The following is a 19,242-nucleotide window of genomic DNA, read 5'->3' on the forward strand; positions in this document are numbered from 1 at the left end:
AGAAAAAAACAAAGCGAAAGCTTCGAAAATCGATCGATTATAAAGAACATCGACATTTATCGATAATCGATTATAGTCTCGGACTATAATCGAGAGGAGGACGATCGATCCTGTTTTTTTTTTTGGAAGAAAGAATCAATTTCGATCGGTCGTGCAACATCGCCCCCCATCTCCATCTCGACGTATCACATAAACGGGGCAATCGCCGCGTGCGATCGAATTTTATTCGCTGGCGGTACTACGAAAGAGACTATAGCATACGTGACACAAACTATATAATTTCGATACCGACAGTGAATATCAGAACGCACAGAGGACAGAGAATAATTGCAATGTGGCAGCTACGTCAAAAAGGAGCTTCTAACCTGATTCTCCGCGTCGCCGAAAAGAGTTCTCACTGAAAAGCAACGCTATGTCCTAGTAGTAAAATTCAATTTTCGCACAACATACCGAAGAAACGCGCGTGTATCAATAGCTATGTCTAGATGCAGTGGACAAAAATGAACGTACCGTTGATCACGTTTGAAATTTTCTATTTTCTGAGCGTATTTAGATTTTCCCAAGCGTGGGACAACGACGAATTGGAGGTGTTCGATGTGGTCGAGGAGGTCAATCAAAATTTCTACGAAGTGCTGGGTGTTACGCAGGTACATTTTCCGCAGTATATAACATACTTAGACGTAAAACGTTTGGCGAAAGTACAACATGTGCAACGATGCGTATATTTTTTACAATTAACATTTAACAAACCATTTTTTTCCTCTTAGTCTGCGAACGCCTCCGAGATCAAGAAAGCTTTCAGACGTCTGTCGTTGCAGTTGCACCCAGACAAAAACTCTGCAGAGGATGCAGAACAACAATTTAGAAAGGTAGATTAGAGGAGAAGAAAAGGGGCGGGGGGGCCCGGAGGGGCGAAAGATATGGAAATTATTGAAATTGGTAGTTTACCGTACTTTTGCCTTGCAGCTAGTTGCCGTTTATGATATTTTGAAGGATCCTGGAAAGAGGCAACGATATGACAATGTGCTGGTCAATGGTTTGCCAAATTGGCGATCAGCGGTGTATTATTACCGCCATGTGCGGAAAATGGGACTATTGGAGATGAGTGTCATTTTGTTTACAGTTATTACAATAGGACAGTATCTTGTAGCATGGGCGGCGTACTTTGAAAAACGATACACTTATGTAAGTGCCAATTTTGTGCCTTTGGAGTTATTGCCTCTTATGTAAAGATCATGTATATGTATAAATATATGTACATATATATATATATATATATATATATGTTGTGTTGCAATTGCAGGAGCAAGTTTTAGGTAGCAAGCTTCAGAAAATGCAAAAGAAAAGTAGAAAGAGCAAAATGGATGTCCCAGACTTGGCTGACATCTTGGAAAAAATTCCCACTCCAACTATATGGAACACTCTTCCGTTCCAATTGCCAAGGTGGCTGATAGGTTCCATAATAGCTATACCATCTACTATTCGCCTTACGATGCAACTGTTGAAAGATAGACAGGAAAGGAAGAAGCAAGAGGAGGAAGAGGCATCGTGAGTACAGCAGTTTCTCATACATTGCGACTTGTTTGACTCGGACATGACATGAGAGAAAGTAAGAATAATAATAGATTCAACAACATTATTCTAGAGCGCAAGAGAACGAGCAATCTGAGCCGGAAGTAGTGTCGCGTGGAGTTAGGAAACGTAGGGCTGGTTTTACTCCGCAGGAAAGAAGCGGTAGTACTATTAAAGAGTCGATAAAGAAGGACTGTGATTACACGAATCATGTGTGCGAAAAGCCGACGCTGTCGGGTGGCTTATGGACTGACAGTGACATATTAGAACTAATAAAGTATGTAAAGAAGTATCCTGGCGGAACTCCGGAGCGATGGGAGAAAATTGCGACTATTATGAATCGTACTGTCGCAGAAGTTACGCATATGGCTAAAAAGGTTGTTTTCGTTAACTGTGCGTTTTTCTTGAGAATATTTTATACTGAGAGAACGTCTTGCTCACTGACATTTGTGTGTATTTGATCTTGTTAGATAAAAGACGAAGGCTTAAAGCCTGGCGAGCCAGCGGAGGAGATTCTTGCGGAAGAGAGACCAAAGAAGATTAAGACCCGCATTGAAAATACCGCGAACACCGCTGAATGGAGTCAAGAACAACAACGTGCGTTAGAGGCGGCTCTAACGAAATACCCTAAAGGTGCTTCTGTAGATAGGTGGGAAAAGATTGCAAATTGCATCGAAGGGAAGACAAAGGTATGACATTACTTGCAGAGAGTACCTGTTTTGAGTCGACATTGAAACGCGGTCTATTGAAATGAATTCTACCTGTATTTTACCTGCCGTAACTCTTGCAATTGTTGCCTACAGGATGAATGCCAAGCGCGCTACAGGCAATTGGTGGAGCTAGTGAAGAAGAAGCAACAAACTTCATAGTTCAACTTGTATAGAATACTGTTTTCTCCCCTTTTTTCTTTCTTTTTTCCCCCGGGGATATACTTTATATCGTCGAGCCAAGAAATAGTATTACTGGACTATATGAGAGAAAGGAAAGAAAGATAATATTTCTCTTTCTCTCAGTGAATCATATTACAAGCGAGAAATTTCATACGAAAGTGAACAGTGACATTTGCTGATTGCAAGATGTACGAGTTTGTCTTTCTTGAAAAATTACCTATATAAATTTCCTACGCAGATTCTTTTATATACAAGAAATATTTCAATCGTGTTTCGCGTTGTATGTGCGTGTATGCGTTCGTGAACAATCGACTTTATTATCGACAGTGCAATGGTAAATCTAACGATGGGAAAGATGGAGAGAGAGAGAGAGAGAGGGGGGGGAGGGGAGGAAAGGAGAGTATCGAGAGTAAAGGGAAAATGAATGTTTTTCCGTGTCATCTTATTAAATGTTTATCGAGAATGTATTTATTTAATAAATTTAATAATCCATCAAGAGGGAAAAAAAGACTGAAAACTTACAATCTCAAATCTGTCCTCTTTTTTCTAAAAGACTGAATTTGAAATGAAGACTATTAGAATTTATATCGTATAAACTTTACCAAAGCAGGTACTAATATACACATACACACACACACACACACACACACACACACACACACACACATATATCAACAAATACCGGAGGTATAATGTAACGTGAGTCGATACTTTTATGACCTGTATATTTACAGAATATTTACAAGTATATACACGTAGCTGTCTGTAAATAATGCTCGTCTTACAACTGCATTCTTGCATCCTTGTATATAATTCAATAGTTGCATACATTTCATCACTTTCTATAATGTCTGTTTACAGTTTATAACAATAATAAAATATCGATCGATATCTTGGCAAACATTACAGATTGTTTTCGTTACTTGTTTCCTAATGATGAAGCGAGATGATACTTTTCACACGCATCGAAACTACTTTCGTTTGTTACATGCTACACATGCGAAATGAAAGTATCTTTCATTCAGTTCCATCAGCTCTTGTCATTGTTGATCTTTCTTTTTGTGTCATCGCACGAAAGAAAAATCGGAAATGCCATTTCGAATCATTCAGAATTTTTTGAAGCTTTCGCAGATACGTGTATGATGATATTTTGGAATGAAAAAGATAGAAAAACACGTCACATGTAGTATGTACACGCGCGCACATGCGCGAAACTGACGAAACAACCTTTACAATAATGTGTACTCGCGAATTGCGTAATCGCAATGTCATTCAATTGCGTCTCCTACGAACTCGGGATATCCTCCAAGCATTCGGCTCCTCGTACTTGTTATAAAGTGGCTCCAGTCTCTGATTCTTCTTAAACTTGCTGAGCTTGGTGGGATCGCTAAATTTGAAGAACGCCGGCGCAAACTCCACCAGCCACTTGGGGTCGATGGTCGTCACCTCCCTCATGTACTCCTTGGTGGTCTGCACTAGCTCGTGATAGATGACCCACTCCGGCTGGCGATTGAACAACGCGCTACTCGGATGAATGTAAACAACTTGGCTGTCCACCAGCGTTCTGTATCCCTCTTGCGGGTCCTTCTTCGCGGCGTTCCTAAAGAAGCCAGAGCACACCGCTTTCTGTATTCGCACCGTGTTCTTCCCCGCCGACACCACGTCCAATTTGTGCCGGTCCATTATGCCCAGCAGCTGCTTGCGCACGTCCTGGGCGCGCTTCAGTGTCCTGATCTGCACAAAGTTCTCGTAGCACCAGGCGTTGCTCAGTTTGTTATTCTTCCACGAGTTATAGACAGCCAGCAGAGTCAAGTGATCACCCTCGGCCTGATTGAACTTGGCCTTCTTCTGATCGGCCAGAGCCTGCTTGTCCTTGGGTCTGTAGAAAACGTTCTGCACGGACAGCATGCTGACGATGGTGAGAATCTCGTCGGAGCACTGCAGGTGCACGCTCATGATCAGCATCTTGGAGAGGTTCGGCTCCAGCGGGAACTCGGCCATTCGCCGGCCCAGCCGCGTCAGCAGACCCTCGTTGTCCAGGGCGCTCAGGCTGTGCAGCGACTCCAGCGCCATGATGAGCGACTCCACCGGCGGTGCGTCCATGAAGTCAAAGTGCAGCAGATCGTTGATGCCCATGGTCTTGAGCTGCAGCACCGTCGTGGCCAGATTCGTGCGCTGAATCTCCGGCACCGGCGTGGGCAGCATCTCGTCGCGATACGCCCGTTCCGTGTAGAGCCGATAGCACTTACCGGGCCCGGTCCTGCCAGCCCTGCCGGCGCGCTGCTTCGCCGCCGCCTGGCTGATCGGCGTCACGATCAGACTGTCCATGCCGGTCTTGGAGTTGTAGACCTTCTGCTTGACGAAGCCCGGATCTACCACGTAGTAGATACCGTCGATCGTCAGGCTGGTCTCGGCGATGTTCGTGGCGATGACGACCTTGCGCGAGCCGGGCGGCGCCGGCTCGAATATCCTCGTCTGCATCTCCGAGGGCAGCGCCGAGTAGACCGGCAGGATAATCAGCTCCGGCACGTCCGGGCCCAGCGACTTCATGCGCTCGTAGAGTATCTCGCAGGCGGTGTCGATCTCCTCCTGGCCGGTGAGGAACAGCAGTATGTCGCCCGGCGGCTCGCGCAGGTGGATCTGCATGACGGTGATGAGCGCGGCGTCCAGGTAGTCCGTCTCCGGCTCCTTCGTGTACATCACCTCGACCTCGAAGGTACGACCAGGTATGGTGAATATCGGCGCCTCGAAGAAGTACTGCGAGAACTTGACGGCGTCCAGGGTGGCGCTAGTGACGATCAGCTTGAGGTCGGGCCGTCGGCCGACCGCCTGCTTCAGCAGGCCGAACAGCACGTCAGTGTGGATCGTACGTTCGTGCGCCTCGTCCAGCATGATCACCGAGTACGTCTTCAGGTCGAGGTCCATCAGGCACTCGCGCAGCAGCATACCGTCGGTCATGTACTTGATGTTGGTCTCCGGCCCGGTGCAGTCCTCGAAACGGATGGTATAGCCGACCTCCTGGCCCAGGCAGCAGCCGAACTCCTCGGCCACGCGCTTCGCCACGCTCATCGCCGCCACTCGCCTCGGTTGCGTGCAGCCGATTTTACCGCGCGCCGTGAAGCCCGCCTCCGCCAGGTACTGCGTGATCTGCGTGGTCTTGCCCGAGCCGGTCTCGCCGATAACGATCAGTATCTGATTGTCCGTCACGGCCTTCACGAGGTCGTCGCGCAGCTTGTAGATCGGCAGGCTCTGCCGTTGCTCCAGAAGGGTCAGATTGGTCTTTTTGCCGAACGACGACTTCTTGCCGCCTATCACGTGCTTCTTCCACTCGGGCAGGTCCTGCGTCTGCAGCCCGATGCCGCGCATGTTCGCCGCCAGGGTTCTGCTCTCCGCCTCCGGTAACGGGTCTATCCAATTCTTGTTCAATCCGGTGGGCACGGAGTCCATCTCCTGTTCGCGTTGCAGCATCTTCTGCTCCCTACGCTCCTTCGCCAGGGCGCTCTGCATCATCGCCGCCTGCGCCAGCGAGCCGTCCGGATTCTTTACGATGCGCACGGGACTGAGGTCTCCCAGCGCTCTCCCATGGCCGTGCAGAAACGGCGGTTCTTCCTCCACCAGCTCGATCTCCACGTCCTCCTCCTCGTCGTCCTCGCGCGGCAGGACGCCCGTCTCTGTGTCGAACTCCGGCAGCTCGCTCCTATCGATGCACGACGCCGCCAGCATCTGCTTGATCTCCCACTTCTCCGGCGACGACAGTCGTTGCACGCGTTTGCGCGAATACGTCTCGTCCTCGTCGTAGTTGCCCTGCAGCTCCAACAGTGACGCAGGCCGGTCCGGATTGCGCAGGTGCTTCTCGTCCTCCTCGGCCTTGGCGACGGCCGCCGCCGCCGCTGCCGCCGCCGCCGCTGCCGCCGCCGCCACGGGATTCAGATCCCTGCCGGTCTCCTGGTCCACATCCTTCATGCTCAGCGACACCTTCTGCCCGCCGATACTGAGGACCTTCACGAGGACCCGCTGCCCTCTGGAGACTACGTCGCTCGCGTTAGCCACGCGACCCTCTCTTCTCAACTGGGAGATGTGCACCAGGCCCTCCAGCCTGCGTCTCAGACCCTCCAGCGACACGAAACAGCCAAACGGCACGATGTTCGCCACCTTGCCCGCATAAATCTTACCCACCTCTGGCTCCATAGACAGCTCCTCCATGGATCTCGATCTTCGGCCACGCTCGCCGTCGTCGAGTTTCCTCCTCGTGTACCTACCGCCCCCGTCCCTGCGATCGCGCGACAACGATCTTCGGAGCTCTCGCGATCTGCAGGATCTTCCGCGCGTACGATCTCTGGATCGGTGACGAGGACGGGATCTAGAACGCGATCTGGATCGGTGCCGTCTCTCCTTGCGTCTCCTTCTGTCGCGCGGCGATCTGCTTCTGCTTCTGCTTCTGCTTCTGCTTCTGCTCCTGCTCCTGCTGCGACTCCTTCTCGCGCGTTTGCTCCTCTTTTCGCTATTGCCGCTGCTCCCGTTGTTGTTGCTCCTGTCGTTGCTCGCGACTCTTGCTTGCTTCTTTTTGCTCGACGGCGCGAACGCCTCCAGCGAAGCCATCACGTCATTAACGACGTCCTCATCGTTGGTATCTTTAGCACCACTAGGGCGCTGCGTATCCTCGTTCGGCAGTGCTAACGCGGGAAATCTTAGCGCCAGCTCATCCTTACTCATGGGATTACTCATGGGATTAGATGACTCACCGGCGGAAATTCTGGCAGGTTTCATATGCTGTATTATCCTCAGGAGATTAGCCATAAAAGAATCCGAAAACTCTGCTCCATTCTCGATCAGTACCTTCTTGAACGTCGGGAATGTGTTGTTCTTCTCGGCCAAATGAATAATGAATTCGGCCAAGTCTTTGTCGTTCAGACCCAGATGATTCTCCAGTTCCGTGCAAATTTTCGACACCAGAGACAGATGTTCCAGCTTTCCAACTTCCTCCATTATTGTAGACGACGACAATCGACAATTTTCGATCGTACGACACCGATGTGTACGCGTAATCTTGTATAACCTTACTGCGGTAAGGTTCTGTTTATCGCGCTCTCACTCCCTTGCACTCTTGTGTACGCACGCTGCCTTGAACGACGCCTTGAATAGAAATGAAGAGGAAACCAAGAGAAAAAGAAGAAACGAAAAGACGGATATCGCGCCATCTACTCAGCTTCACTCTACTCAGATATAGCGCCAGCTATGTGTTTCCGTCCACTTGCCTCAATTCGATGGCAAGATTCGGTCGCTCGATCGATAAACGACGCGAATCCTATCGCGCGTTGCTCGCGTGTTGTGTATTATTGGTCTGTTCTTTTTAGCTGCACTGCACAACTAGTATAATAAGGTTAGAAATATGAGATAACTATATTTTTTCTCACTTCAACTTATCGCACCAGTTCAGTAGTGCGGCTAAAAAGAACAGACCACATATGACGAGATGAGAGAAACGGGCGTTTGAATCTCTGGCCAATTTAAAATTTTTAACCTAATCTAACCGAACGCACACAAAGTGTGCGATACTGAGTACGATTGTGGAACGAGAATTTGATCGACTTCACAGTTCACATTAAGGAGGATCTCATCGAGTTCATTTCAAGATGCAAACCATCGGTGATCGAGAGATAGACGAGTCCAAAGAACCCGTCAGGTCGGACGACAATAACACGTTTGAGGTAGTTCGAATAGGTTTGCGTGAAGCTGCTCTAACGAAGAGAAAGAAGGATCGTATCTCTGCCTGGAATAAGAATCGTACAGGCTTAGGGGAATCTATCGAGAATGCATTCTTCCCGATTGATTACGTCAATGAAAGAGCGAGGTTTCTCAAGAGGAAAAGAATATCCCTCGAGGACTACAGATATTTGCCCAACGCCCTTATTCAGGTACATTCTACGGATACCAATCAATATAAGTAATTAACTAAACACAATATAAGTAATTAGCTAAACACAACAAATTTCGCTTGCGTATTATACGCAGGATCGCCATCATGTTTGTAGCTGGTGGACCTTAAAGCTAAGTGAGTAACAAATTGATATGTAACGTTACTCGCAATTTCTCGTACATTTTTTTCAGCGTGAGGAGAATATCGATTCCTTCTTAAATGTAGATCAAAGCTTGTCGGGCTTGATACGTGATCTTTCCGGCAACAATCCAGTCCTCCAGTTATACGCAGCAAATTGCTGCTGCAACATTGCGCTTGGAAATGTAAAAGCCTGTACAGCATTAGGGAAAGCTGTCATTCCATATTTGCTCACTGAGCTGGAAAGCTTAAACTATGCATTGCTGGTGAGCTGTCGTCGAGTGACACTGAGTCGAATTGCTTACAAACGAATTGTTTCAGAGTTTTAACTTTTAGTTTATTAGGACGTGTGTATCTGGACAATTGGCAACTTAATCGCAGGAAGCGGCAGAGCTTTCTCTATTCTACATGCGCAACATTGTCTGAAACACTTGATTTTATTATTAAACAATTGTGACAATGCAATTTATCCCTCTGTAATATATGCAGTTTTACATTATGTATACATAGGATTTCACGACATATCGTAAGTAATGTATTCTCAGTCATTCTGTATTCAAGTCAACGACACAAATGCAAGAGATGAAGCTTACAAGTAGGTAGTCTAACGTATCTTTAATATTCATAGAGACAACGAAATGTCAGAGCTTGTCCAAGCTACTGTAAAACGGAGTCTTCTGTATAAGGATTCAAATTTTGTTTGGCTGTTAGCCCTCTTATCTTCCTCGACTGTATTCGCCGTACATCCGCATTTCTTAGACTCGTCTATTTTGTCACAAGTTGTTGATTATCTTCATCACTCTGGCTCGGATGAGACAGCTGATGTCAACGAGGTTGTTATCCGCGCGACAAAAGTACAAGATGCTTTTTCGATATAATTTTGAAATATTATTTCAGTTCTTTTCGTCGTTTTTTTTTAGATCACAGCATCCATACGTATACTGGCCAATGCGTTGTGTAACTCTTACGAGGATAAAATAGACATTCTTCTGAGAAATCCAAAATATTCGCAGGAAGATCTCTGTGCTTTATTCGACAAGTTATTGTCACATCGATATGTACATATCAGAAAGGAAGCTTTGTGGTTAATAGGTACATGCCATTCCTTTTCTTTCTCCTTCGCTTTTTTGGCAAGATGTCGAAAAGAAATCTATCTGTTTTTGCAGGAAATTTGTACAATCACCGATTATCCCGCATTGGTCAAAGTATAAAAGATATCGTACCTTTTTCGTCGTCGTTAGATCAGGCTATCTTGTCAATTGGAAACTACGTGTGAAGTAAGAGAGATGTGTAAGATATATCTTCTTTAACATGGTACACTATGCTCATAAAATTACAATTCATAAAAGTGCCTATTGCATGGTATATAAATTTTACGTATAAATGCAGTATAAATGCAGTATAAATGCATTGTATAAATATTGTACCCTTCGATTTTTGTAATATCTAATTTCGTTGGACGGCTGCAAACTTTTGTGAATATAACCGCGCTGGTTTCATATATCAAGCGACACTGTAACAACTAATATTCTCTCTTCACAGGTACAAATTTTTTTAACGGTTCCGAGGGGATGTGTTGATTTGTCTGCATGTCTTCTATGCACTCTACCTTGATGATATTGAAATATATTTGTCCCAATAGATTTGCGGTTGGATGATTGGCAGCCTTCAAGCACCGATAAAGCCCCTTGTCGCAAGTACAATGCGACCTGTTAATGATAAAACGTTTGAGTCTGAACGCGCGTTATAGCGAGTAGTAGCTCCGAAATCCTCCATTTATTTCGATAGAGGTGATATTGGCAAACTTATGTTGATTGGGTATGTGATTGATAAAAATATTAAAATAAAAATTCTTGAACAGTGCGACTTGGTCGCAAAATATATACTGTGCTGAGAACACTCTTTTTCACTCTCAGATCGGAGCGAAGCAAAGTGCGATTTATTTATTTTGAAATTCTAAAAATGAGCACATACTTGGTATATAAGGAATAATTCGTGAGGTTGTATCGAGTCTGTTGAGCACGGATCTTTACGGGACAAAGGTCATGGGTGCGACAGCATCTGGAAAACAGATTTGTATTCAACGATCATTTCACAAATTTCCGAAAAGCAATCGTCTCTCTTTTTCTCGCTCTCCTCCCCTTCTCTCAATAATGAGAGCAATACCTGTCGACATAAGGTACGTCGCCCAAGTCGTGATAACTTTCAGCTATGTCACCGGTACCGCACCATTTTGTTCCTAAAATGTGGATCGAATACGATTTCATTGGTAAGTTTCGCGATAAATCGCTTGCACGATGAAAAATGCAAGCTCGTGGTCGTGGTCGCCGCGAAAACGCCTTGATTGATGACATCAGAAGCGTCAGGAAATGCACATTTAAAATTCGTGTTGTTTCCAAATAAAAGAAGGATAACTGATTAATGAAAGAATACTTTCGGTCGTTAGGACACACTTGTAAAATGCTTTGAACGCTATCTTTCTTCTTTAATAGGTCACTTTAACGGTCACTCTTGTTGCAAACATTTTATGATTGTTGATTAGATATTAAGGGAGAAGAACGTAGTGTTCTTGTTCCGGGGCAAGTTTTACAAGTATGCTCTAGCGATCACAAGTATTCTCTCAAGTAATATCCTTCTATTTGGAAACGGCACATGAGAATTTTCCGCGTGTCATTTCTCGCTGCGACGTCACTATACAACATAGTCGCGGCGAGCACCCGGCAGAAGCCCTAATACAAACAACTGACCCGGCAGAATGCCAGAGAGCAATGTAATGGAACTTGCGGCTATACGTGTTCCTCTGCTCAGTACGTTTGTGGGCGAAGTGGACGTGGTTTCCACTCGAATGCTATCTAACAGTTCGCATTGTTGCATGAGTCTTGTAATCTCTTGAAAGGACACCACTTGTGGATGTAAAGTCACAGACAAGTTCCGTATAACTTCGGCAGCCTCTGACGGTTCGCTGAAAGAGTGTCAGCGATACGTGTCAGGATAGCGTGTCAAGAGGATACAAGAGGAGAAAAAGTATGAAATGCTCCGAAAAAAAAGTGATCTTTCATATTTGAAGCTTTTCGAAAGACTCGTACGTATGGAGCAAATACTTACTATACTTCGATGATATTGCAGTCGTGCAATACATTCCTCGGGCCGAGGTCTACCACTGCTACTGTCTGTTCGTAATAATAAACTGCTCTTATCTCGTTATCCGCGAGCACGCTAATGCCCGAGGTAAGGCCGTTTAATCCTTTGAACGTGCTTTTGAAAAATGTTGGTTGCTGCGCAGTTAAGCCGCACGCCGACACGACAAGAAGGCACGTCCGTATGTTTATCGAATACATTTTATCGCTTCAAATATCGATCCCGCCGATCGCCATTACCTTAATTTTACACTTTCCCCAACTCGTTCGTGCTGCTTCAAAATTCCTTTCGCGCGACATGCAAGCACCGATGCCGTATATCGAACAGCATCCTCCACGCTTATTTACTACTACACTTACGTACTATGTCACTTTGGAGAAGATTCTAAGACTGCACGAGAAACATTATATTATCATCATCATCATCATCATCATTCTTCTCAATCCCTCGCCTCGCCACATTGATTCTGTTCGTTCTATCGTTTTGCCAAATTTCGAACTCCAGGAATTCCAGCGAAAACTTACTTCGGGATGTTGTGTTCGAATTTTAACGTAACTTACGTGACTTACGAAACACGCAGATATCTTTGAATATTTTTCACTTTACGCGAAGAGCTATAGCAGGAAGGAACGAGCTACCTTTTTATTGACTCACCGACATCACCGCGTCACACCGAATCGATTGGATTTTTTGCGAGAACGACGCCGTTTAGCAGATACTTTATATACAATTACAGTAGACGCGCATAGACCGTCACGGACAGGGTTGGCTGGACTGACCGATCGAATGGTGAGCGATGATGCGACACCCGCGCGTACCCTTCCCTTTCCCTCGATCGTCAAGTATCAGTACCTAGTGCCAGCGACACACCGGTGGGGAGACCCACATTCGCGGGGACTAGGACGAAGAAAGTGGGACGAAATGGTGTGGTGTATGACTGTCCGAATAGTTGGACAAATTCACGGAGTCCTGTGTGCCTTTGGAGAGCACCGCGAAAAGAGGGGAGCGGAGCAAGGAGAAGAAACGACTTTTCGTCGATTTAGCAAAGGTCATCCAGGATTAACGTTTCTAAATCCAATCTGTATATTTTGTGGATTTATCTAGAAAAAAGAAAAAGCATTGTACACGAGATTGTACTGTCTGTAGTGCCAGTAAATGAGCCACCGTTTTAGCGCCGTTAGAAGCGGCGGCACAATCTACTCTTGCGTGTGTAAAACGTAAAATATGTCTCACGTTGTGCGTTACGTACCACGTGGAGCGTTAAATTTCTCTCGATGGAGAAAGAGCTTCTCGACACTATTTATACAACGTATTTTCACTTTCATACGCGGTATCGCGAAATTTCGCCCGCGGCTAATAACGATAAATATGGTTGCGCAACGCCAGGAGCAATGCAATGTGTGCTCGACTGTTCGACCCCGAAGCGGGTTACGAAAGCGGGTGCTGAAACATGCTTATGACCTGCACGTCGATAGGTTCCGGTGTGTATAATTTTGCTTGATGTTGAACGTTCGATCTCCCTTAGCAGTGGCCTTGCCTCAGCGAATTGTCCCAGCGAGGGTGGTTCGATTTGTTCACGGCGCTCGCTGGATATTGACCTCCCGTATGAGCCGTGTTCAACGTAATGCTCACGGGCGTCGCGTTGGACAGTTGCAATCTGACTGGACATTGCTTATATCCTGTAATAAAAAATGAAGCAGATTACCCAGCAAACACGGTTATATAACACCATGGTGTTATATAACGGTTATATTGTTGAGTAGGAAATTACAACTAACTAACTGCACGTTGCATGTAATATTGTGTTTGCTGTGGGTATAGAGACGTACGGTACGGCGAGGGTATAACATGCGGTAGCGCGCCGATAATTTCGTACGATAAATACGCACGGAGTATCTTTAGTAAAACGGACAACACGGAGTGGTGGAAGTAGTTTACATGGCGATGTTCGACAAATGATTCGCAAAGAGAGAAAGAGAGGGAGATTTTCTACTAGAATTTACTCCACGAATGGATTTCACCCGTGTGTCTTGCACGATGAAAAATTGCCACTCTTCCGCCAATAGCCAATTTTGTCCTCGACCGCGTATCCGGCTTTTCGTCAATGCCCCGTTAATGAATGGAACAATGGTTGCGTTCAGAGAACAAAGCGCTTAGTAACTATTGATCCTTACATTCAGACGAGAATAACGTTGACGAATTACTCAACCGTTTTTGTAACCGTTACGTTTTCTGCGAACGCAGCCAATATTTTATCGCGCAAAGAGACGCAAGACGATAACGAACACGTGTGTCACGCGAATACGACTCAATTAGACTTCTTGAATTGTGAGCGACTGTCGCATGCGTTGCGTGTCTCGTCCCGTCTTGTCTTGCCAATAAGAAATCGGCGTTTTCCACGTCGGAGTCTCCTCCTCTCCTCGGTTACTGTTAAACACTTTATATACTGTACATTTGTTCGACCGACACGTATATGTACACGTATGCGGATGGCGCACGGCCAAACACCAAGTTTCTCAGCACGGAAGAGAGAAGTCGAGTCATCGTGCGAGACTTACCGGCGTGATGAGCTCCGGAGCAGTGGCAGCACACAGGGTTGTTGCGCGGTCTTGGGCAGAATTCGACGCTGTGTGGCTCGCCGCAGCGGACGCAACGTGGAAGGTGTCGGCAGTTGGCAGCCACGTGCCAGAAACCTTGACAACGGTAGCACTGCAATACCCCGTCGGCGACTTGTCCGCCGTCGTCCGACGTCGCCGAGGTGTTACAGTCTTGCCTCAGTACACATTGCGAGGGTATGCTGGGGCATCCGGTGCTGTTGCTACCGCGCCACCAGCGCTCCGGGACAGCGTTGAAACGGGCCGCTCCGAAGAAGTCCAGACCTCGACGCAGTAGGGCCTCGTAGTGACCGGCGTCGAGAACCTGTGTGCGCGAGTGACGCGACGAGAGTCAACGAAGAATGGTTTTTACAAGGAAACTTCGCACTTCGGCGAGAAGCGTCCGAGAAGCGCGCGCTTGTCGCACGCGCGTTGCATCCATTTCAAGCAACGCGCGCCATTTAGCAGCGAGCGATATCACCTCTACTCGAACAAATTGCCTCGCGCGTTCGACATTTCCGACGACGATTCCTTGCTTCGTCAGGGCCGAATCGATATCCTGGAGCGGTATAGCCCACGGCACGCCTCTCAGTAGTACAGCTTGGCCGGGATACCGGGAGTCTTTCGCTGAGAATCGTGCTACCTGACGCAAGCGAAATTAAATTAGCCTGATTACAAAGATTACAAGGATTGCCCCCAACGCGACAGCCGAATGCGCGAAGTAACGTAAGTTACTTTACCGCGCTACAGTACCTGTACAGGTGTACCGAACACTTGGCCTAGATCGTCGCGTTGGAGCAGTTTCTCGGCGTCGTTTTCTCTGGCAAAGGCAGCAATCAGGCCGCATGGAGTCTCTGTGACTCGCCAAGCCGAGAACGGTGCGGCAGCGGCGATAGCTTCCTCGAGACGGGATCGCAACAACTCGCAACCTAAGTCGAACCGAGTGATGACGAAACCAATCGCGGAATCAATCGGGCCGCCCCTATATCTCTCCTCTCTTGGTTTTTACTTGGTTGAAAAGAAAGAAAGAAAGAAGAAAAAAGAAAGAGTCTAGTTTTATATTAAATATCGTATGTATTTCGAGATGAATCGGCTCCACCCATCGGTGTGCCTTACCCTGGCCTACGCGGCTTCTTGCGGGGTCTTGTGGGCCGCCGCCAGCGCGCGAAATGTACAAGGAACACGTGAATTGTGTTTCCTGTTCCACGGTCAACGCCGGATTTAGGCTTTCTTTATCCGGCGGCCGGTCGCTACCTTCAGCTCTGCTGCGCAAAAGCTCCGCCGCGGCATGGTCTTCCATCTTCGCGCGCCGTGCATTCGTGCGCGACTGTACCTTGAATTGGTACGTGTATACTGTACACTGCACCGTTGCCGCTTTTTCTCTTGCCAACGCGACGCTTGAAGAAGTATCCCGTTCTTTTCTTTCGCAGTTACGCATGTATTACGTGGACGTAATTTACTCGACTTGTTAATTTATGCGTCCACGCGATTGCGATCTCGCGAAATGAGATCCGGGGCGAGAGGCGAGGCGACAATTGTGAAAGATCGTTGATTGGCACGACTGACGCGGAAGTAGCTTGAGAGAGAGAGAGAGAGAGAGAGAGAGAGAGAGAGAGAGAGAGAGAGAGAGAGAGAGAGAGAGAGAGAGAGAGAGAACGTGATATCTTTCATCTCGGGCGACAGCGTTGATTTACCTGCGGTTCGGCTCCTTCCCGTCTCGTTAGCACAAAAAGACGCGACCTGTGCATCGGGAGGACCGAGAGAGATACGGGCCCATGCTGTCGCGCCGGTCGTCATTCATCGTTCATTCCTATTCACGGCTAATCGCCTCGCTTCAGGATGATATGCGACCGACAGCGAATGAAAGAATGAAGAATTATATCGCGTCGCTGTTGTTACACACTGAAAATCGCGCGAGAATTATTGGAAAGTCGCTCGCTGCGTAGCTCGCGATTGTTTTCTCCCTTATTTTTCCTTTTCCTTTTTACGCGACTAATGTGACAAATTGACGGGAGGGAAAGATAAATTTACAAGGTGATCGAGTTAATTTGCGATATGCTAATAAGTATACCACGCGTATCGCGCGCTGTACGCTGTATAGCCGCAATGCGTAGCAAAAACCGTGAGCAAAAAACTCGCGCTTCGCGGCTCGATCTACGTACAACGAATTGTTCTCCTTTCATTCCTTTGCAGGGAAATTATCTCGAGTATTACCGGGATACTTTACAGCGCGTTCCGCGCCACTGGTTAACAAACTCTTCCGAAGCTGTGAACCCCGATATATGACTCGATCGGAGGATGGAAAAGCCAGATTTTGGAACGGCAGTATCGTTCCGCGATCGTTAATTTTGCCTTACCGGACAATTTTTATCATCCCCAGCGAACTGACTGATCGGTACATCGTGTATAGAAAAATAAAATATACGTGTGACGATTTCGCTGTACTTTATGCTTGTTAACTCGGAGCTTCGGAGGAGCAGGCAAAAGGGTCCAATAACATGAATTGAGCGACACGAATCGCCAGCGAATTAGCGGCGCCCATTCTAAACACAATGGACGCTTGCTTCGATCGATTCTCCCAGTTTGGGGCTTGCTATTCATAATCAGTCGGTACGATCGTCGCTCTTGAATTACCACCGGGCCCCTCGGTGCCCTCGGCTACCAATACAAAAATTTGCCCAGGGCTGACAGTCTTTAGTATTACCTCGTCAGTGGTTTATCGATGTAAATTTCCAAGTTCCAATTTAACCTAAATGCAACGCGGAATGTTAACGCGAGGGAAGGAAAGAGTGTAGGCAGATGCAAATGTGTTTGCGCGTTTGCGGATAAGGAGAAAAGAGGTTCGGTTTTGTTTTCGTATAGTCAATAGTGGACGTACGTCCACATCGGAACGGCATCGAGATGATGATGGATTATTTTGTGACGAATAATTCCTTGGCGCCTGCACCCATGGGGATACAAAGCACAGCGGGTGCGGTGCCTGTAAAAAACGACAAAGGTTAGGCTCAAGGCTGAATTGTTAATGACGTTAACTACTACGGAGAACACAGATATATTATGATGTTTCTTCTCATCGAAGAGAGAGAGAGAGAGAGAGAGAGACCTCGGCGAATTTCGCAGAAACAAAATGCATTTGCGTAATGCGTTCGTAAGATTCGTCGTTGTTATTTTAAAAGATGTGATAATTACTGTCCTGGTGTATGCTTTAGTTGTAGCACGAATATCTGAGATAATACCTACTCATCCACATGTGTGATGTGTCATGTTGAATCCCCTCTAAAAAAAAACTTATTTTCCATTGCAGGTGAATTGTCGATGAAAAAAGTCAAGGTGCATCGTTATGTTTCTGGCAAACGACCGGATTACGCGGCAGCAAGCTCGGATGAGGAGTCTGAGGAGGAAGACTTCCTGGAGAAGCGTGCGCTCAAAGGCTACGACGACAGCGAAACTATCGTGGACGTTCCTGCGCATTCGCATGGAAGGACCAGGGATGACGACGACCCGCGTCTACGAAGATTAACACGGCAGAAGGAAGCACCGACTGAAGTGCGCACCGAGAGGCACAGACACATACACGAGCCCGAGTTAATCGAGATCGAGCTAGAGAGGACACGCGAGCGAATTAAATTAGAGAGCTCCGACACATCCGAGGATGAGGAACTGTCAGACTCCGAGATAGAAAAGCGGCGAGAGGCTCTGAAGCAGCGTGTACTGTCCAAGAAGGACACAGAGGAGGAATTGATACAGGGCGAGGAGGAAGAGAGGTCGGGCGAGAGCTCGGAAGAAAGCTCGGATTATGAGGAATATACCGATTCCGAGGAGGAGACTGGACCGCGACTGAAGCCAGTATTCGTCCGCAAGAAGGATAGGATCACAGTAATGGAGAAGGAGAAGGAGGCGATGCGGCAGAAACAGGCGGAGACTGAAGCGAAGAAGCTCGCGGAAGAACGCAAGCGGCAGACGTTGAGAATGGTGGAGGAGGCGGTGCGGAAGGAGACGCAGGTCGGTAAGGGTAACATCGAGCAGGAGAACAAACTGAACGACGTCTGCACGGACGACGAGAACGACGAGGTGGAGTACGAGGCGTGGAAATTGCGCGAACTCAAGAGGATCAAGCGAGATCGCGAGGAGAGAGAACTGATGGAGAAGGAGCGTCTGGAGATCGAGCGTATACGCAATATGACGGAGGAGGAGCGAAGGCAAGAAGCACGATTGAACCCGAAAGTGATCACCAATAAAGCGGCCAAGGGGAAATACAAGTTTTTGCAAAAGTATTATCATCGTGGTGCCTTCTACTTGGACAAAGACGACAATATATTCAAGCGCGACTTCTCCGGTGCCACCCTGGAAGATCACTTTGACAAGACGATCCTGCCAAAGGTCATGCAGGTGAAGAATTTCGGGCGCAGTGGTAGGACTAAGTACACTCACTTGGTGGATCAGGATACCACGCAATTCGACTCGCCGTGGATATCGGAGACTGCGCAAAATCTTAAATTTCACAATAATCAAGCGGCGGGTATGAAGCAAGTTTTCGACCGACCTTCTCTGAAAAAGCGGAAAGCCGATAATTGAGTGTCACGTCGAGAGACTCTACACGCGCGCGCGTGTGTGTTGTATCTTCTTTTTATTTTATTTTACTATTTTTTTGTTTTATTTTATTTAGTAAATACAAATATGTAGAAACATTTGTACAAATATCATTGCGTCGATAAAAACAATTATGGAAGTTAAGAACGACAGCTTATGTATACAAGATACAAACGATATATTCATCTATATAACGTCATCGCAATGGAATATATGAGTAGAACTAGTTTATGTATAATATCGTCGGCCCCATACACACACACACACACAAACACACACACACACACACACACACACACACACACATACAAGACCCTGTTTTTAGAAATAGATTACAATACGACGATTTATACATATGCAAATATATTTTATACACGAACAAAATTGCATAGGCACGTAATAC

General features: G+C 46.9%; 6 protein-coding genes across 14 annotated transcripts; 3 read left to right on the top strand and 3 right to left on the bottom strand.

Moving 5' to 3' along the window:
- Positions 1-204: 204 nt before the first annotated feature.
- LOC105187864 (dnaJ homolog subfamily C member 1) lies at positions 205-3,048 on the top strand. The gene is made up of 7 exons (XM_011148967.3): positions 205-647; positions 768-869; positions 967-1,185; positions 1,304-1,548; positions 1,646-1,949; positions 2,043-2,261; positions 2,376-3,048. The coding sequence occupies exons 1-7, from the start codon at positions 486-488 to the stop codon at positions 2,439-2,441; spliced, it is 1,317 nt and encodes a 438-aa protein (XP_011147269.1). The 5' UTR covers positions 205-485; the 3' UTR covers positions 2,442-3,048.
- Positions 3,049-3,166: 118 nt separating this feature from the next.
- pea (ATP-dependent RNA helicase pea) lies at positions 3,167-7,701 on the bottom strand. Its single transcript, XM_011148968.2, has one exon. It carries the CDS (start codon positions 7,446-7,448, stop codon positions 3,735-3,737), a length of 3,714 nt encoding a protein of 1,237 aa, XP_011147270.2. The 5' UTR covers positions 7,449-7,701; the 3' UTR covers positions 3,167-3,734.
- Positions 7,702-7,762: 61 nt separating this feature from the next.
- On the top strand, positions 7,763-10,400 carry LOC105187859 (importin subunit alpha-9). Of its 6 annotated transcripts, none has more exons than XM_011148960.2 (7): positions 7,763-8,377; positions 8,571-8,783; positions 8,862-9,043; positions 9,146-9,350; positions 9,438-9,609; positions 9,684-9,831; positions 10,060-10,400. In XM_011148960.2, exons 1-6 carry the CDS (start codon positions 8,096-8,098, stop codon positions 9,791-9,793), a joined length of 1,164 nt encoding a protein of 387 aa, XP_011147262.1. In that variant the 5' UTR covers positions 7,763-8,095; the 3' UTR covers positions 9,794-9,831; positions 10,060-10,400. The 6 variants fall into 6 exon arrangements, with proteins under 6 accessions (XP_011147262.1, XP_025159609.1, XP_011147260.1 ...); XM_025303824.1 differs by having other exon boundaries at positions 10,160-10,400; XM_011148958.2 differs by having other exon boundaries at positions 9,684-9,807.
- Positions 9,838-12,662, bottom strand: LOC105187861 (Phospholipase A2 isozyme PA4). Its single transcript, XM_011148963.3, has 5 exons — positions 11,623-12,662; positions 11,265-11,479; positions 10,684-10,756; positions 10,492-10,578; positions 9,838-10,226 (listed from the first exon to the last, which is right to left on the bottom strand). Exons 1-5 carry the CDS (start codon positions 11,853-11,855, stop codon positions 10,040-10,042), a joined length of 795 nt encoding a protein of 264 aa, XP_011147265.1. The 5' UTR covers positions 11,856-12,662; the 3' UTR covers positions 9,838-10,039.
- Positions 12,663-12,735: 73 nt separating this feature from the next.
- Positions 12,736-16,820, bottom strand: LOC105187862 (uncharacterized). 4 transcript variants are annotated; one of them, XM_025303821.1, is made up of 6 exons: positions 15,944-16,089; positions 15,366-15,582; positions 15,003-15,178; positions 14,731-14,892; positions 14,214-14,574; positions 12,736-13,334 (listed from the first exon to the last, which is right to left on the bottom strand). In XM_025303821.1, the coding sequence occupies exons 1-6, from the start codon at positions 15,995-15,997 to the stop codon at positions 13,177-13,179; spliced, it is 1,128 nt and encodes a 375-aa protein (XP_025159606.1). In that variant the 5' UTR covers positions 15,998-16,089; the 3' UTR covers positions 12,736-13,176. The 4 variants fall into 4 exon arrangements, with proteins under 4 accessions (XP_025159606.1, XP_025159607.1, XP_025159608.1 ...); XM_025303822.1 differs by having other exon boundaries at positions 15,366-15,576; positions 15,944-16,050; XM_025303823.1 differs by lacking the exon at positions 15,366-15,582 and having other exon boundaries at positions 15,944-16,820.
- A 182-nt stretch (positions 16,821-17,002) lies between these two features.
- Mfap1 (Microfibril-associated protein 1) lies at positions 17,003-19,125 on the top strand. Its single transcript, XM_011148966.3, has 2 exons — positions 17,003-17,247; positions 17,554-19,125. Exons 1-2 carry the CDS (start codon positions 17,151-17,153, stop codon positions 18,822-18,824), a joined length of 1,368 nt encoding a protein of 455 aa, XP_011147268.1. The 5' UTR covers positions 17,003-17,150; the 3' UTR covers positions 18,825-19,125.
- Positions 19,126-19,242: the final 117 nt, after the last annotated feature.

This window comes from Harpegnathos saltator, unplaced genomic scaffold (genome assembly GCF_003227715.2).
Source record: "Harpegnathos saltator strain DR-91 unplaced genomic scaffold, Hsal_v8.6 scaffold58, whole genome shotgun sequence".
NCBI classification, from domain to species: Eukaryota; Metazoa; Arthropoda; class Insecta; order Hymenoptera; family Formicidae; genus Harpegnathos; species Harpegnathos saltator.

What these genes read in the sequence shown, in the direction of transcription:
- LOC105187864 (XM_011148967.3), top strand. Translation starts at nt 486, where the DNA reads ATGCAGTGGACAAAAATGAACGTACCGTTGATCACGTTTGAAATTTTC. An exon ending in AAGTGCTGGGTGTTACGCAG is followed by an intron (nt 648 to 767) that starts GTACATTTTCCG and finishes TTTTCCTCTTAG; the next exon opens with TCTGCGAACGCCTCCGAGAT. An exon ending in CAGAACAACAATTTAGAAAG is followed by an intron (nt 870 to 966) that starts GTAGATTAGAGG and finishes TTTGCCTTGCAG; the next exon opens with CTAGTTGCCGTTTATGATAT.
- pea (XM_011148968.2), bottom strand. Translation starts at nt 7,448, where the DNA reads ATGGAGGAAGTTGGAAAGCTGGAACATCTGTCTCTGGTGTCGAAAATT.
- LOC105187859 (XM_011148960.2), top strand. Translation starts at nt 8,096, where the DNA reads ATGCAAACCATCGGTGATCGAGAGATAGACGAGTCCAAAGAACCCGTC. An exon ending in GCTTAAACTATGCATTGCTG is followed by an intron (nt 8,784 to 8,861) that starts GTGAGCTGTCGT and finishes TTAGTTTATTAG; the next exon opens with GACGTGTGTATCTGGACAAT. An exon ending in ATAGGATTTCACGACATATC is followed by an intron (nt 9,044 to 9,145) that starts GTAAGTAATGTA and finishes TAATATTCATAG; the next exon opens with AGACAACGAAATGTCAGAGC.
- LOC105187861 (XM_011148963.3), bottom strand. Translation starts at nt 11,855, where the DNA reads ATGTATTCGATAAACATACGGACGTGCCTTCTTGTCGTGTCGGCGTGC. An exon ending in GCTCTCTGGCATTCTGCCGG is followed by an intron (nt 10,757 to 11,264) that starts GTCAGTTGTTTG and finishes TCCACATTTTAG; the next exon opens with GAACAAAATGGTGCGGTACC. An exon ending in GACGTACCTTATGTCGACAG is followed by an intron (nt 10,579 to 10,683) that starts GTATTGCTCTCA and finishes TCTGTTTTCCAG; the next exon opens with ATGCTGTCGCACCCATGACC.
- LOC105187862 (XM_025303820.1), bottom strand. Translation starts at nt 15,687, where the DNA reads ATGCGTAACTGCGAAAGAAAAGAACGGGATACTTCTTCAAGCGTCGCG. An exon ending in AAGAAGCCGCGTAGGCCAGG is followed by an intron (nt 15,179 to 15,365) that starts GTAAGGCACACC and finishes GGTTCGACTTAG; the next exon opens with GTTGCGAGTTGTTGCGATCC. An exon ending in TGTTCGGTACACCTGTACAG is followed by an intron (nt 14,893 to 15,002) that starts GTACTGTAGCGC and finishes CGCTTGCGTCAG; the next exon opens with GTAGCACGATTCTCAGCGAA.
- Mfap1 (XM_011148966.3), top strand. Translation starts at nt 17,151, where the DNA reads ATGATGATGGATTATTTTGTGACGAATAATTCCTTGGCGCCTGCACCC. An exon ending in GCCTGTAAAAAACGACAAAG is followed by an intron (nt 17,248 to 17,553) that starts GTTAGGCTCAAG and finishes TTTCCATTGCAG; the next exon opens with GTGAATTGTCGATGAAAAAA.